The sequence below is a fragment of the Rattus rattus genome, chromosome 2 (assembly GCF_011064425.1).
Source record: "Rattus rattus isolate New Zealand chromosome 2, Rrattus_CSIRO_v1, whole genome shotgun sequence".
Taxonomy (NCBI): Eukaryota; Metazoa; Chordata; class Mammalia; order Rodentia; family Muridae; genus Rattus; species Rattus rattus.
The window spans coordinates 61,978,157-61,995,783 of NC_046155.1; the positions used below are offsets into that span (position 1 = coordinate 61,978,157).

At 49.4% G+C, this 17,627-nt stretch overlaps 1 protein-coding gene across 1 annotated transcript in view; it reads right to left on the reverse strand.

Moving 5' to 3' along the window:
* Positions 1–2,264: 2,264 nt before the first annotated feature.
* Positions 2,265–17,627, reverse strand: part of Adgra1 (adhesion G protein-coupled receptor A1) — a 42,056-nt gene continuing 26,693 nt past the window's right edge. Inside the window, exons 6-7 of the mRNA XM_032892354.1 lie at positions 4,442–4,540; positions 2,265–3,603 (exon numbers count right to left, since the gene is read on the reverse strand). Coding sequence (XP_032748245.1) covers positions 2,379–3,603; positions 4,442–4,540 — 1,324 coding nt within the window. The 3' untranslated portion in view covers positions 2,265–2,378. The remainder of the gene's footprint in view (positions 3,604–4,441; positions 4,541–17,627) is intronic.

Here is a 17,627-nt window from a genome sequence, read left to right on the forward strand (position 1 = left end):
CTGAGGTGATTAAAGCTGTCATACCCTCTCTGTGTGCTGAGGATATAACCTTATGAAATACCTGTGCAGGGAGGCTGGACTGAGTGTGTGTGTCTCATTGTGAAGAGCTCTCTCTCTCTCTCTCTCTCTCTCTCTCTTACACACACACACATTCCATACAGATGGACATGTAATATGACTCTGACAACACCCACTCACAATTCATAGAATTCAGGCATGACTTCACACACTAATGTGCATACTCAGAGTACATAACCTACACGCTGGCCATGTGCATTCTCATGAAGGAAGGAAAGGGCATGGCAACGGAAGGCCCGCAAAGCTGGCACAGACAAGTTTCAGTCTAAGGGAGGTTGGTTCTGAGTCACCTACGCTGCAAATCATTACACTCCCCCACAGGACATTATGGGACTCTGTTGCAGCATTGGTCCAAATGGACTCATGGATCTAAATCAATGTTGAAACATAGCCAGGTTCAATATTTAATGCCGAATTTCTTTGGTTGAGTGAAGAGGTGTCTCTGTTCTCCCAGAGGCGCTGTGGTAGAAAAGATGAGGGAGTGGACCCAGGGGAGCAGCCTGGATGGGGTCCAGGCCTCTCCCACACTGTTCTTCCTTGTCAAGACTGAGAAACACACACATAAATGCCATTGACCAGCCTGACCAAGGACAAACAATGTAAAACACTGTATTTTCCTCTGGATGGTCTGTATCTACAGTACGTACACAGCGTGGTGGGTTCTGCACACATCAGCTACGCAAGCAGGTAAAGAAGTCTGTTGGTGACAGGAGCTGAAACAGCCTGGTGGTCCCTGGCTACCCACCCGAGGGATGGGTACAGAATGCTGCTTTCAGGGACATCACAGAGGAGCCTGTAGATGTCACGATCTGCCTGTCAGTCTCCTTACTCAGATACTGAGTGTCTGCCTCTAGATGGCGCTGCTCACCATAGGCTGCAGAATGTGCTGCCCCCCCACAATGCTCTAGGAACTTACCCAAGTCCTGTTCTCTGAGGCGGTTATCAGGAAGGCTATGCTCTGTGAAGCAAGTCACAGACTCGCCCACATCTGCAAAGAAACCCAGCACTCAGGGCTATGATACACACTAATTGTTTGTGGGTGCATATGAACACCAGTGTGTCTCTATGTGGACACTGCAGTGTGTGTGCATATATGTGTGGTGCAGTGCAGGCCTGTGCACATGCATGTACGTGGTGAGCAAGTGTGTGGGTGCACATGTATGTGGTGTGCCTGGTGTAACTGTAAATGTGTATAAGCATGTGTGTTTACACGTGTGTGTACATACAAAGGTGTGTATGTGTGGTTTGTTCGTGTATGTATGCCTGTGTGTGTGAGTGTGTGTGTGTGTGTGTGTGTGTGTGTGTGTGTGTACACATATGTATGCATATGGACTACAAACTGGGAAGAGAAAGCTAGAGAGGAAAGGTGGACAGTCTCACAGGTTGGCATCTCTGGGCTTTCACCTCTGTGAGGATCTCCCCTAGGAGAAGACACTTGCTTTTACAAAAGGCTCATTGTTGAAATATACTCTGAGGTGGGGTTTTGTACCCAAAATGTTCATGAAAATGGCAAAAAGGAAAAGAAAGCTTCGTCTGTGGTAAGAAACCTTCATCCGTGATGAACATCACACCCCACTTAGCCCCTCCTTGGGGTCAGAGAACTCGACTACTACTTGCTCACACTGGAACAGAATCCAGTCTGACAGTGGCCGACTGTCAAAAGCACAGGCCCAGAGAGATTGCAGCCAGCTCCCTGAAGGCCACAGCCCTTAGTTGCTTCCTCTTCCCATGGCTCTGTACCAGGCCCATCCTTAGCACCCAAAATGACCTCAGGCTATCAGGCCAGGGCCATGTCCCATACAGGTGCGGGTGGTGAGCAGGCAGAGGTGCCAGGGTGGGCCCCCTGTGAAGACGCAGGTGTGAGGTAATGCAAGGATGACAGGAGACAGGAAACTGCCCAGGGTGAGCAAGCTCTGAGGGCCACGACTGTGGTCCCTAGAGTAAAACCTAACATACGTCTACCAAAGGCAAGAACACCAGCTGGAGTCTCTGAGGGGCTCTCCTAGCTTCCCTCCCGGCAGCAAGGGTAGGTGCTATAAACAGAAAGCAGGTGATAAGCTTATGGAGGTCTACTTCCCTCCTGGGGACCAGGAGAGGTGTACGTGGCCCAGCGTTCTTCCAATGGGTTCTTCCACAATAAAAGAGGTCATGGCTAAGGGTGTGAACCATTTCAGAACCACTTGGTCATTTGATGACCCTTCCAGCCTATTAACCCCACAAAGCAAAGGGCCACTCCCTGCTCTGAAGCTCCTCCAGGGACACATGGTGGCACTGGTGAAGGAGTTGTGTTCCCAACCTGGCTACACTGTAGTTTCATTTTTCCAGGGTCCTGTTCGGATATTCCCTGTCCCATCAGTGCCAAATGGCAGGCCTTCTCGAACATCACCCTGGAGCAGCCCATTCTGGCTGGGGCTCCCAAAAGGCAGGGATTGTGTCCTTCGTAGCATTTCCAAGTGGGCAGGGCCTGGGGACAGGCGTGGGGGACAGCCATAGAGCCCAGGGCTTGTGTCTCCACCCTCAGGCTGGCTGACCATGGGAAAGGGGTCAGCCTGGGCACAGCAGGCCAATGTGTGCACCCCCATCGGGCCCTCAAGAGAGCTGGTGGGGCTCTCCGTACGTGAACTGTGGGGACTGCCATCCAGGCTGGAGGGGATGTGGTAGGCATATTCCCTCTCAGCTGCAGCTGCCTGGTGCCGGCTGAAGTAGTGGGGCTTAGTTCTGCCCTTGAGGCACCTGTGCAGGTGAGGGTCATGCAGATGGTGATCGTGTGGGAAGGCGTCCTCCTCACCCATGTGTACATGGGCCTCCTCCTCCATTAACTGCTCACAGTGCATTTTGGCGCAACAGGGGGTGGCAGGGGACAGACAGCTGACATGGCCTTGGGCAGCCTGCAGGTTGGTCATCTTGCAGTGGCTGGCTGGTGGATGGCCAAAACCTCTGAGTTTTCCAGGGCATGGTGAGTCCTGCAAGCAGGCTGTATGCCCCAGCGCGTCCCCGTTGGCATCAAGTGTGGGGTGGGCACTGGGCTTGGTGGCGGAGGTATCTCCCCGAGAAGGGCAACATGACCACCAACACTGCCACACGTCCTCTCGCTTGGCGCAATGGTGGATAAGCACAAAGAGTCCCAGTGTCACGCAGAAGGCGCCATACAGACAGCTGAAGATCATGTCCAGAAAGTCGCCCTGAGACACGGCCAGAGCCCCAAAGGTCCACGTGGCTGTGAACAGGAACAGCGTGAAGGCAGCGGCACGGAGCTGGGCCTTGAAGGAATGCTCATTCTGCAGCTGCGAGGCAGCCAGGGCATCACAGGTGGGTGGTGTGCCGGGACGCATTCCATGGCGGTGGCCAGTCTCTGGCACTGCCAGCCGCTGCTGCTCCTCCGTGCGCTCTCTGAGCTCGTACCTGCGCTCCGGGTGACGCCGCAGCTGCACGTAGGTGCAGAGGAAGTACACACAAGTGACCAGGGTAATGAAGGCAGCCGGCCCATAGAATGCACCCAGGCTGGGTTCCCAGGCCATCCAGCAGCTGCAGGGAGAAGCAGGTAAGTGTGTGTATGTGGCTAGCATGCTTGGCTCCCCTGCCCTCAGGACTGAATGGGCTTTCTTTCCTACAAGGGAAGATTTTAATTTTATGATAAGGAAACAGATGGGCAACCAAGATTGGACAGCCATGAGGCTTGGGTTGATGGGGACAGAACTGCAATCTGGGAGGGTTTGGAGCCAGCTGTTGGTTAGCCTGGTGTGCTGGCCCTTAGGAAGTTGGTCAGGGTGGGACAGAGGCAGGCTGGGGTGGATGGGGCAAGGAGGTCCACTGATGGAGTGAGCAGAATCAGGTTCTGATGAGGAAGGTATGGGGCCCACTATGGCATGGGTGAGAGTTGGACTTCCTGGGGTTCTGAGGGGATACTGGGAATGACGAAGGGCTTTGGGCACCTGTAAGGGGTGGGCCTGGATCTGTCTGTGCTCTAGGGGTATACCATGCCCAGCCAACCTCTTGCTATCTGATCCTAGACTATAAAACAGGCAGGCCTTTGGTGTCTAAGAGTCAGTGGGAAGCTGAGTGTGTTTGGAGAAGGGCTTCTGCTCACCCAGAGGCTGGGGAGATACGACGCTGCATGGCTTCTGGGACCCAAGAACCATTCATGGCTTGCTGTTCGTCTCAAGGGATTGATTGCCTTCCCACAGGTGCCTTGGGGGACAGTCACTGACAGAGGTTGATTATGACAGATGACTGTGGGTACCTTCCCTGCCCTCCCCAGCCTTGGGCACAAAGTCAGCACATTCTGCGAGGGTCTGGGATGACCACAGGAGGAGCTGGGGAGCGCTCCCAGCTTTTCACGAGCTTACAGATAGGAAATACTCACTATGCCACGTCCTCATCCTCTGTCCCATAATTTCTGATGTTTGTGGCAGCTGTGACCCCACAGATGATGAAAGGGACCCCTCCGCTGATGAGGTAGAACCTGTCGGAGATCAGAAGGTTGACTTCCTGGGAATGGCCCAAATCCTCCCCATTCCCTGATAAAAAGGGGAGGTGGCTGGATTCCAGGGCCAGGCCACCCCTTAGAAGAGACAAGCACGCGTCCAATGGGGGAATCTGCTTTCTACCCATTTGGTTCTCAATAGCAGGGACTCACGGTGAATCTGCAGACTCAGTGGGACCTCGTGGAGCTTGGGCTGGGAGCCCGGCAAATATGAAGAGGTGCAGCCAGTATGCCCATAGGGCAAAGACGGTCATGGAGGGTGTTGAGTGGGACATCCTTATTCTGAAGTAGTGTCTTGAGTGGTGGCCTAGTTGGATTCCCTTTAACCTGTCTTCAGCCAGAGTTTAGCTCACACCCTTCCCTTTACTGTCAACAGTGCTCAGCAATCAGTGGCCCGGTGTAGACTTAAACCTAGCTTTACAGTGAGGAGCCTAGGCCCCCTAGCTCTCTGTGGGAGTTGGGAGAATTGCACACCTTTGACTTATCCCTGGAGAGCTAGCTGATCACCCTAAGTGGGTAGGCAGTAGCATGGACTGACCTCCCCTCCACAGGTCTCAGAAGATAGCTTCACTGAGGGTGATTCAGTATCTAGCCTATAGGATAACTATTTGAATCCAATCCCACTGAGCATGTGTGCCCTAGACTTAGCCAGTGTACACACTGGTTCTGATGTACTTGTCATGACTGATAGCTTCCCATGGTGTTGAGCCACGGTGGGGCCACCTCAAGGCCAGCTCAGAGAGGATTCTCCCAAGAAAGGGGCTGCTGTTACAGACACCCTGAGTGTCATACAATGTCCCTAGAAGCACTGTAACTGGGATCCAGACCCAAAGGCTGGAAGGAAGGCCTTCTAGGGATGCTGTGGCTACTAGAATTCAAGAATGAAGGTGCAGTAGGCACAGCAGTGCATGCCTTGGGAGGCAGGGCAAGGCATGGTGTTTGAGGACAGCCTGGGCTGCCCAGCAGTAAGCTCCAGAGAGGCTAGTGCCACACAGTGATAGCTTACCTAAAAATAAATCAAATAAGGCAGGTGCACTGAAGTGTAGCTAGCAGTTCCAGTGAACTATATGTGAAGGAAGGTCACGTGCCATTCCTAAGGGTCATGGGATTCTGCTCTGAAGGAAGCTGGGTCACCAGGAAGGGCACAGGGAATGCTAAGCTTAGGGGGAACTAGGTAAGTTTTTTTCCCTTTAACTTCTTCAAACAACAGGTGAGTGTTACAACAGAGAAGTTCGTCATTTTATGAGTTCATGGAGGACACGGGGTGAGACTCTTGGCATTTGTGACATAAAAAAGAGAGGGGGAGGTGGCCTCGAGTTACAACATATCTCTGGATGTTTCGGGCCAATTACTTCAACTTTATTTTCCTTAGACTGTGATTAGATTGGGTCTTTTAATCTCAGAGGTGGCTGCAAGATACTGAGAGGGAAAAAGAGCTAATAATTAATATATTAAATTTTAAATAGAAATATTATAATAACACAGACAGAGAAGGAGGAAAGAACAGAAACTACACCAAAACAGTATCACAAAAGAGATAGAAAAAGGAAACAGTAAATGAAGACAATCTAGCCAAGTGAAAAATTAGTTACATTTTAACAATCTAAACATTCTACTTCAAGGAAAAGAATGTGGAGGGGGAGGAGAGGGGGGGGGAGGGAGAGAGGGAGAGAGAGAGAGAGAGCGAGCCCCAGCTGGGGGGAGGATAGATAGAGAAGGGATGGGGCCTGGAAGTGGACCTGTAGGAGGAGTCATTCCTCAGCCTTGCCCTGTAAGCCAGTGGCTCTCAACCTGGTGGGTTGTGACTCCTTTGGGGTCAAATAACCCTTTCACAGGGATCACACATCAGATACTTACATTACTATTCAGAATAGTAGCAGAATTATAGCTATGAAGAAGCAATGAAAATAATTTTATGGTTGGGGGAGGTCACTGCAACATGAGGAACTGTATTAAAAGATTGTAGCACTCGGAGGTGGGAGAGCCACTGCTCTGGGCCAAGGAAGGCTACCAGGCCAGCAGCAGAAGAGAAAACAGGCTTGGGCAAGACAGGAGTAACCCAGGGAAGGCCTGATGTTTGCATTGGGCTGAGAGGCAGCGGCCAATAGAGGATTCGAAGTACCAGAACAACTCTGATAGACATAGAGGAGAAATAGTAGCTCCCCGAGTTGCAGTTGGCAAAAAGCAAGAGACGGAACAACCAACCAGAATTCAATGAGGAAGTAGAGCCATAGTATTTGAAGAAGTCAGCCTCAAGACTCCTTGTAACACATCTCACTAAACAGGGTCACCAGTGTAATCCTCCTCCAGTCACTGTGGCTTGCTCACCATGACACCAGTGGCATTTACACATTGCTCTCCAGAATGTCTGGCTTATTCATCCAAATTCAAGTAGCACCCACGCATCTTCATTCAGTCCATGTAGCCTATGTGCCATGGCAACCGTGACATTCACACATCTTCTTTCAGTGTGCGTGTGCTCACCGTGTCAGCCATGACATCTTCACATGCTCCTCTGCTGTGTGTGACCTCTCAACCATGGTCCATGCATCCTCCTCCAGAGCCCGTGCTGTGTTCAGCATGAAAACGGAGGTATCCACACATCTTTCATTGTGTGGTTGCTTCAGCAAGACAACACTGGTAAGTACGCAGGGCATGTGCTGATCACCATGACAACAGTGGCATCCTGCTTCATTGTATGTGGCCTGTTTACCATATTAATAATGGTATTCAAATACCCTCCTTCACTGTGTACTGGCCTGTTCGCCATGGCAACAGTGGTATGCACACATCCCTCTTCACTGTGTGTGGCTCGTTTACTATGACCGCACCGGTACCCTATATGTGCTCTTTCATATTCACCATGACAACAGTGGCATTCTCTAGTGTGTTACGGGCTCTTCAACAGGTATATGTCATGGAAGACTCAAACATTCAGAAGGTTGGAAATCATGCAGAGCATCTTCTTGAACCATAAATAAGTTAGACAGCAATATTTTGATCGAGATACCACAGATACTGTGGACTTAACAACACACTTATAAATTATTCATGGAATAAGGATGAAATCATAAAGGACGTACCTCAAACAACACAAAAGAATATATATCACACCAAAATTTCTTGGCTGCAGATACAGTAAGGCTGAAAGGAAAAACTATAGTTTCCGATCTTCCATTAGAAAGAAGAGAAAGATCTAAAGTCTACCTTGACAAGGTAGAAAAACAAAAGCTCAGGTCGACCCAAAGTTGCCACCTGATGAAGATGATAAAGATGAGGGGAAAAAATCCTGAAAACTTGCTCCCCGATAGCAAAAGGCAGTGAAGCTGTAAACTCAGACTACTAGAGAAGGGCTGACGAGATGGCTCAGTGGGCAAGTGACCCGGCCTTGCAAGTCCAAGTTTGATCTCTGTAACCCAAATAATACCCTAATAACTTGGTGGACAAAGAGAACCAGTGCCATAGAGTTGTCCTCTAACTGCCACACACATACTGTGGCATGTATCCTCCCCCATACATCATACACACAATAGTGATAGTAAACTAATTTAAGAAGACTGAGATTAATTTCCAATCTTAAGAAAGAGTTACTGTTATGCACTCTACAGATAAATGACAGGAATCGGGAGGGTGGGGTATGTAGTGAATAGCTGCATGCCAACAGATTCAGTAACTTTGATGAAATGGATATATTCCTTGGGAAAAATAAAATAAAGGCATTAGAAAAGTTTGCTGGGGGGTTGGGGATTTAGCTCAGTGGTAGAGCGCTTGCCTAGCAAGCGCAAGGCCCTGGGTTCGGTCCCCAGCTCCGAAAAAAAGAAAAAAAAAGAAAAGAAAAGTTTGCTGGAATTGATAGCCAAAGGCAAAGAGAAAAATCAATTCTCTCCAGGAGAGAGAGAGAGAGAGGGAGAGAGAGAGAGAGAGAGAGAGAGAGAGAGAGAGAGAGAGAGAGAGAGAGAGAGAGAATGTCAACCACACTTCAGGCAGGCCCCTTGCCTGGAAGTAGCTAGCCAACACAAAACTCTATTCTTTTTTATCTTATTGTTTTTCTCATTGTTTTGATTTTAATTTTAGGTGTGTAGGGATGTGGGGAGAATCCAAGAGAAGTTGGGGAGGGAAAATATATGATAAAAACATATTGTATAGAAGAAAAAAAAGAAAAGAAAAAAAGAAACCCTTGCTGGATCTGATGGCACATACCTCCTGGAAGGCAGAGACAGGAGCATCTCTGAAAGTTCAAGGCTAGCCTGGGCTACATAGCAAGACTCTGTCTCAAGAAAACAAACCACAATCCCCCCTCAACCAACCAACCAACCAACCAACCAACCAACCAACCAACCAACCAACCAACCAACCAACCAACCAACCAACCAGACAACCAACCAACCAACCAACCAACCAACCAACCAACCAGTCAGCCAGCCAACCAACCAACCAACCAACCAACCAACCAACCAGTCAGCCAGCCAACCAACCAGTCAGCCAGCCAACCAACCAACCAACCAACCAACCAACCAACCAACCAACCAACCAACCAGCCAACCAACCAACCAACCAACCAACCAACCAACCAACCAACCAACCAACCAACCAACCAACCACCAACCAGTCAGCCAACCAACCAACCAACCAACCAACCAACCAACGAACCAACCAAATAACCAATCAACCAACTAACCAACTATTCAACTAACCAAGCAACTAACAAACCAACTAACCAACCAACTCACTAGCCAGTCAGCCAACCAACCAACCAACCAACCAACCAACCAACCAACGAACCAACCAAATAACCAATCAACCAACTAACCAACTATTCAACTAACCAAGCAACTAACAAACCAACTAACCAACCAAACCCTAAACCAAACTAAAACAAGCTTTAGTGTGCTGTCTAATAAAAATGGATTTTAACATCTATACACTCAGTAGGATTGCTGGTAGAGTATTATATATGCTTGTTCATATGACAAATTTGGAGAGGTTGGGCAGGAAAAGCTTTCTCAGATTTGAGGTCAATGGGACCTGATGTCAAAAACCAATCAGAAGGCACTGAAGAGGTCAACTGTTTGCACCTGTAGTTCTTTGCAGTTAACTCTCTAGTAATGTATCAGTAAACGGAGTCTTAGCACTTTATGGAAGTAAGACTCTGGACTGGTTTGTTATTCATACATTTTAGCAATGTAGTTCAACATATCAGCAGTGTGGAGAACATGGTGAGATCTTTAGCTGGATTCAGGAAAAGTATCGAGTAGAAATAGGGTTTATTCCTTCTCAAACTCAGCCAACCACCATAGAAGGCAATATCTATAAGTCTGTAAGTCACCTGGGGAGAATTTGCACCAGATGAGGATGAAAATGAAGAAGATGTGTTTCTGTTTGTAGATAATGAGATAAACTGCTTGAGAACTTCTGCAGGCTCTGTGGGACATGCGTGTGAATTTAAGGAGGTACAGAGTTCACACACAGATGCAATTTTTATATTTGAGTATGAATGGACATCGAGAAATAAAGATGACAATAAATGGCATAAACTTACCACAGCTACAGCCCTGGAAGATTTTCTTCTCGTGAAAGTTGAAAAGTTGATTCTATAATTATCTGGGAGTGTAAGTGATTGGATTATTCAGATACATCTTGAAAGACCAAGATGAATCTCTGGTACTCCTGCATTTCGGACATGATTGGGATTTGTGTATCTGACCTCACAGGACATGGGTCCAGAAACATCTGAGGTAACCATGTTTGATCCAAAAGGCTGCACACTGGAGTGTTTTGTTTTGTCTTTGTTTTTTTTTTGCTCTGATTGTAGGCAAGTACTCTACCACAGAACCATACTCCAGCCCTGAGTGATCTTATTAATCCCAGGCATTAAGCCAGGCAGAGTCACTGTGTGATGAAAAAATATCACTCATAGAGGTGCCTAGGGCCAGCCATAAGGACACTTTTGGGACTTGGCTGTGAAAGTTATCAGACCCAAAGCAAAATAAATAAAAGCCAGCGGGCAGATAAATAATAAAGTAGGAGATGATTAAGAAGAGCTTGCACACGTGAAGAGCCCCCACAGCAGACTGCTGGGGACATAGCTCACACAGAGGCCACCCCGCCTGCAGCGGGACGGACTCCTGCAGCTCTTCAGCCCCAGGCAGCACCATTCGGATTGGTGGCTCAAGGTCACTTGTTAGTATTCCATGGATGTCACCCTTCTTATTTCCCTTGGTTGCTTCCCTATGTCGAATACACTCATGGTTTACCACGATGTGCTTAGCCTCCCATAAGCTTCCCATAGAATGGACTCTGATGGCTACCTAGGTGGATGTCAGGTTCTGTGTCTGCATCTGTTGGGGCTCGGTAGGCGTGCACGAGCACTACCCACTTAAGCATAAGCGAGCTCCACTCAGCGGGGAAGCCCTGCAAACAGACCCTGCTCGACTGTTTGGGTGTGTATATGAGGTCTGCAGCACACTTGGGAAAGTACAAAATAAGGCAAACAAATGGATGGGCGGGTGTGTGCGTCAGGGATGGATAGCCAGGTGGGTAGAGCTAGGCCGTGGAAGGAGGGTAGAGAATAGATGGAGGGTGATGAACTGTAGACAGTAGGTGCACAGGTGGAGGGCGATAGCCTTGGAGGGTGTCTAGATAGTGCAGTGTGGTACAGCAGAGGACTAGCGGTGAAGGCTTTCATCATAAACTGTTGGGAGGGTGTGGGAGAAGGCCACTGTCTTAGCAGGAAATGCCTTCGGGAAATTCCCTAGGGGATGTGGAACACTCCTGTCATAATCAGCGTCAGCTGTCAATGTAAGACAAACCTGGAGCCACTGGGAAGAGGAAACCCCAACTGCAGAACCGCGTTGATCGGGTTGGTCTTTGAGGCACTGTCTTATTGGTAATTGATGTAGGAAGGCTCAGCCCACGGTGTGCAGTGCCATGGCTAGGCAGGTCACAGTCTTTTATGGTCTCTGCTTCATTTCCTGCCTCCAGATCCCGACCTTGGCTTCTCTTAATGATAGACTGTGACCTCTAACCCAAACAAACCCTTCTCTCCCCCAAGCTTCTTTTGGTCTATGTTTTATCACGGCAACCAAAAAGCAAGCCAGGACTCATCTGAGGTGGTGACAGATACCCAGTGCTTGTGCCATAGGAGAGAGCTACCCAGGTGGGAATCTGGTGTGGAGTGGGACCCACTGACCTCCTGGTGAATCCTGGTGTGAGCTGCAGCAGGTGGGCTGCAGTTTGGCCCCATTTGGGGCTCCATCCCCCACTGGTCTCCAGGGCAGTAGAGGACCAGATTTCTAGGCATCTGAGAGTAGTGTCTTCCCTCTGAGCAGATGACGCTGACACTGGAAGAACCAGTTTCCCAGGACAAGGTCTGCAGGCCTGCAAAGACAGTACTGGACAGTGCTGAGTGACCCTGGTGGGAACTACAGCAGTCTTCAGTCTCCAGGTAATGACTCAGGGCCACTAATTCCCTCTGACTCCTCTGGGTCCTGGGCTTGCAAAGGAGACCATTGGTTTGCCTCAAACAGAGCAGACCCATCATCTTTGTCCCAATGCTGCCAGGAGCCTGCAACAGCAAGGGGTACCTGAAGGCTGGACCCTGTAGATATCACGGGGAATGTGACTACCTTCCCACTCAGAATGAGGTCTCAGGCTACCCTGTGCTCAGAACCAGGGCTTTCTGTGTCCCCACCAGCCATAGAAAGAGCAGAGAGTCCCTGTGCATGATGTCATGCAGGCTGGCTCTAGACAGCCAGGTACTGGCTGGCCTCCAGAGCCCAGTAGCCAGCTCTGGACAGAACCTGCTTTGGGTGGATCTCCAATCACAGCTCACTCATGAGTTCCCTACTGCTGTGATGAACAAGGATGCTATTGCATCATCAAGCTGCCTGCTAGCATGTGCCACTACACAGCACGATGCCTTCCACACGCTAGGAGTCCCACACATCCTGTTATCCTCCCCTTGGCTTTCTGAGATTGCAATCTGGAAGTTTTTGTGTATTTCCTTCCACATCCAGCCAGAACAACTCCCCACTTTCTGGCCATGGTTCTGCCCTTCTCTCAGCTGGCAGGCAGACTTATTCCGTGACAGCATTATACAAATTGGGCTGCTTCCTGACAAACCATCTTCCCTAGCCCTAATGTTCTAGTTTGGTGCAGGCTCACATTTAGCCATAGACAAAGTACTCAGTGCAAAGTCCCAGTAGCAGGTCTTAGCCAAAGCCTAATTTCACCAGGAAATGTAAGAATCCCGTGACAATAGACTTAACACCCACCCAATAGCAGTCCCTGCATGGAGGCACTGTCTAGGGTCAGGTTGGTCCCCACCTTCGGGGAAAGACCATTACGTACACAGACAGTGATATGACAGGACAGATTTTCAGGTGGGGAAGGGGGTATTAAAGACTGTAGAGGTGCAGGCTTGGCATGAATCAGGCAAAACAGCTAGCCTGGACAACTGCTGGTAAAAGTTGTACCTCACAGAGTAAGGCTCTGAGCCGTGATGGTCTGCTGGCTCCTTATGCATAGTGCTCAGTGACTGCTAAGGTATTTCTATTTGGGCTGAAAATACTACCTTCCAGTTCTCTGTTCCCTAAGAAAAACTCTGATACTTTCTCATGAAGCGACACACACACACACACACACACACACACACACACACACACACACACACAGAGTTTTTCCCAAGAGGAGTAGGGCCTTTGTAAAAAGAAAGTAGCTGGTCTGTAGGGATGAAGTTAAACCTATGTAGGCCAGGGGCAAAGGGGAGATACCCCCCCAAAGCAAGTTCTATCCAGAGCTGGCTACTGGGCTCTGGAGGCCAGCCAGTACCTGGCTGTCTAGAGCCAGCCTGCATGACATCATGCACAGGGACTCTGCTCTTTCTATGGCTGGTGGGGACACAGAAAGCCTTGGTTCTGAGCACAGGGTAGCCTGAGACCTTATTCTGAGTGGGAAGGTAGTCACATTCCCCGTGATATCTACAGGGTCCAGCCTCCAGGTGCCCTTTGCTGTTGCAGGCTCCTGGAAGGATTGGGACAAAGATGATGGGTCTGCTCTGTTTGAGGCAAACCAATGGTCTCCTTTGCAAGCCCAGGACCAGAGGAATCAGAGAGAATTAGTGGCCCTGAGTCATTACCTGGAGACTGAAGACTGCTGTAGTTCCCACCAGGGTCACTCTGCACTGTCCAGTACTGTCTTTGCAGGCCTGCAGACCTTGTCCTGGGAAACTGGTTCTTCCAGTGTCAGCGTCATCTGTCCAAAGGCAAGTCATTACTCACAGTCGGTGTCTGGGAAGACTGATCCTCCCCTACAGAGTTCTAGCTCCAAGCCATCATGGGACACAGTCACAACTTCAGTCTTTCCTTTTCCTGCCTTGCCTGCAGTGTCAGGCTTTGTCAGCAGAGGGCGTCAGAGGCCGTCGAGGTGCTTCTTGGCCAAGCCATTGCTTTCTTTCTGCATTAGTGTCCACTACTGAGGTGGGTGCTGGACTATGCTAGAGCCCACCTCACTCAATGACGGCTGTGTGAGCCATGGCCCCAGTATCTGTCTTGTCCTTGTCCTGGCTGCCAGTGGATCTCATGAGTGGTGTTGGTCATGTTCTCTTCACTGGGTCTGATTCCTAGCTTGCCCTGAGGAGGCCCCAGATGGATTCCCTGGGAACTTCTCTTGTGTCATGTTCTAGTATCAGATTTGATACCCAGAGCTTCCCTCGCAGGAAGGCTTTTGTTTGGAGTCTTTCAGCTCTAGCCAATAAGGCCCCTAACGACTCTAGGTCTCTTTTGAATCATCCGCCCACCCACACAGGGCAGGTGCAGCTTGAATTGTCTAGCCTGAGGTCAGTCCCCGTATGTCAGAGGAAGAGGAAGAGAGGCCCTCAAAAGGCAACCTCTAGACAGAGCAGTTTAGAATCACATAGCCAGGGCTATAAGGACAGGGAGGTGGGACCAGGAAGCCCAAGACTCTGGGAGGCAGCAGGGCTGGACCAACCACAGCACCATATAAATCCATATTGCATAGTGAGGAACCGTGAGCCATATTGTGGACAGTTATGTAACAGGCCATAAAGAATGGTGCGCAGGAGAAAATGAGGAAAATAAAACAATGAAACAATCCCAGGATCCCCAGCTCAGGCCCAAGTGCACCAGTGCAAGGGTCATAAACTTGGGCGGCAAACCACAGACTATGGGGCACTCTAAAATCAGGCCAGTGGGACTAGGGGCTCATAGGCAGGGAGGTTCTTCTCTGCTGCAGGGCACACATTCCTGCACATTTATCTCTGCAAGCACTCCCTCATATGTGTGTGTGCACGAGAGAGAGAGAGAGAGAGAGAGAGAGAGAGAGAGAGAGAGAGAGAGAGGAACTTAGCTTGTGATGTGTTGGGGCTCTGGAAGGAGGCTCGTTGGGAGCTGAGTCTTTCCTCCTACTCTGTAGCCCTCTGGTTTTTTGTGGTCCCATGTGGCAGTTCTTTTATGTCAACTTGTCACGAGCTAGAGTCATTTTGGAAGAGGGACCCCTCTCACTTGAGAGAGTACCTCTACTAGACTGGCCTGTGGGGAAACCTAGGCTGTTTTCCTTGATTAATATTTGATGCTGTGGGAAAGACTCACTGCAGGCAGTGCCATACCTGGGATTGTGTCCTGGGTGCTATAAGGAGGCAAGCTGAACAGGTCACGAAGAAAAGAAACCAGTGAGCAGAAGTCCTCGATGGACTCTATATCAGTTCCTGCCTCTAGGTTCCTGTCTTGAGTTTCTGCCCTGACTCCTCTGGAGATGGGGCTTACAAGCTGGAAGGAGAAATAACCCTTTCTTCTCCAGATTCCTTTTGGTCATGGTGCTTTATCACAGCAATAGAAATACCAGCTAACACACCCCGGAGCCCTGCCTTTCCAGTCACTTGGCTGCCAATCGGAAATGGTGTACCTGTTGCAATAAATTCATCCCCAGAATCCTGAGAAAATGTGGAAGAGGGCTCAGACCCAGCCACCATCTTACCACACTCTACGGTCACTCCTGAGCCCACCATTTACACGAATGACATTTGTACAGCACAAACAGTGCACACTTGGCACACATGTATCATACAAACACAGGCTTACACACACATACACACGCCTGTTTATGCATGCACACACAACTTCAACACATGCCTATTTATACACTAAAACCCTTGCACACTCATTGATTGCATGCTTGCTGGAAGAGGCAGCAAGCCAGGCCACAGATACATTAGGGCATCCACTAACGTGAGCTGGAGGGAAATGAGCAAGAGTCAGGTCCATTGCTCAGACACGGCCCAGTGCTGTGGCCATGGGAGGGGTCTTGCTATTCGATGAACAACTAATCCCAGGGGTTTGGGAGCAGAGGCAGGCAGAGGATCGGTGAGTCTGATGTTGTTTTAATCTCTGCTCTTGGAGGAGATCAAAGTCCCCAGAAAGCATGTGTGATGTGTTGGTATCATGGATGTGCTGGGGTTGGTTGCCAAGGAAAGTGGTCAGGATATAGGGTTAATGCAGCCCAGGGCATTACTGGGCATCTTGAAGACCTCTTGTACAGAGACAGTGACAGCTCAGAAGCCAATGATTTCCATTGTCAATTTGGCAGGATCTGGAATTGTTTAGCAAGGAAGTGTCAGCGAGAGACTGTATGGATCAGGTCAGTCTGTGGGTTTGCCTGTGAGAGATTTTCTTTTCTTTCTAGAAAATTTCCTTTGTTTTTATTTTATGTGCAGCGGATTTTACCTGTGTGTCACATACATGCAGTGCCCACAGAGGCCAGAAGAGGGCAATAGAGTCCTTGGAACTGGAATTACAAATGGTTCTTTAGCTGTGAGTGCTTGGAATTGAGCCCAGACAGTGCTCTTAACCAATGAGTCCCCTCTCTAGCCCTGTGAGGCATTTTCTTTGAATTGTTTTTTGGTGGAGGGGAGCTGAGGACTGAACTCAGGGCTTTTTGCTTGCTAGGCAAGTGCTCTACCACTGAGCTAAATCACCAACCCCAGGAATTTCCTTAATTGGTTAATTGAAGTGGAAAGTCCACCCAGAATGTGGGTGGAGCCATTTCAGGCCTCAGACCTGGAATGAGAAGAGAAAGCTAAGCACGGCCATTCCACGCTCCCCGCTTTCTAACTACAGATGCAATGTGGCTGAGTGTCTGGGGTTGAGAATCCTGAGTTCCTCCTACTCTGCCTTCCCCACGGTGATGGACTAGTCTGAAACTGTGAGCTAAAACCACCCCTTCCTTTCCCAGGTTGCTTTTTGTCAGGGTGTTCTAACAGGGCAGTTAGAAAGAAATGAAGACATCTTGGCTCTGCCCTCTGCCACCTTTACATCCTTGAGGCGTGGGATTTATGGGGAGATATTCAAAGGGATGTCTACACTGAACTCAGGCAGGGATTTGAGCTAAGGCACTGATCCACTCCTATCCACTTGCATAAAAAGGTTAACTTGAGGTTCCTGTGCACCCCCAAGTGCAGACAGTGCACGAGTGGTGATGGAGGGAAGTGCTTTAGGCAAGGAGAAGACAGGTAGAGACACAGACTTGGAGATGAAGTGTAGAGTGAGGCCAGATGACACCTACAACTGTGACATCTTACTGTTCAGAAAGGCAGCCGTGCAATGAGACCAATACAACATTAAGGCACCACTCCCAAGGACTTGCTAGAATGAGGCTCACACAGGCTGGGCTATGGGATCGTTTTTGCCGTGATGGGAGTTTATACTGTTGGGCCCAGTCCGCTCCAGGATGTATTTCCCATGTGTGGACTCAAGACTTGTTACTGCATATGAACACCTGTCATGGTTTCACTTGTCCACCAAGATTCCAGAATCCTCTGGGTCCCTCCAGGGATGCTGAGAAGGCTCTCGTGGAGGTGGTGAGAGATCTGAGGAAGCATTAGACATCACTTTCTGGTCTTCCTGCTCACTTGCAGACAATGAGGCTAGGTCAATGTTGTGGCCTCTAGACTGTGTGTCTGGGAGATATGATAGGATGCCTCCAGAGAGTGTGGGGTAAGAATGTGGGGCTGAGGATCCTGAAAGCTTGGCTATGGCTGTGTGCAGGCTCCCAT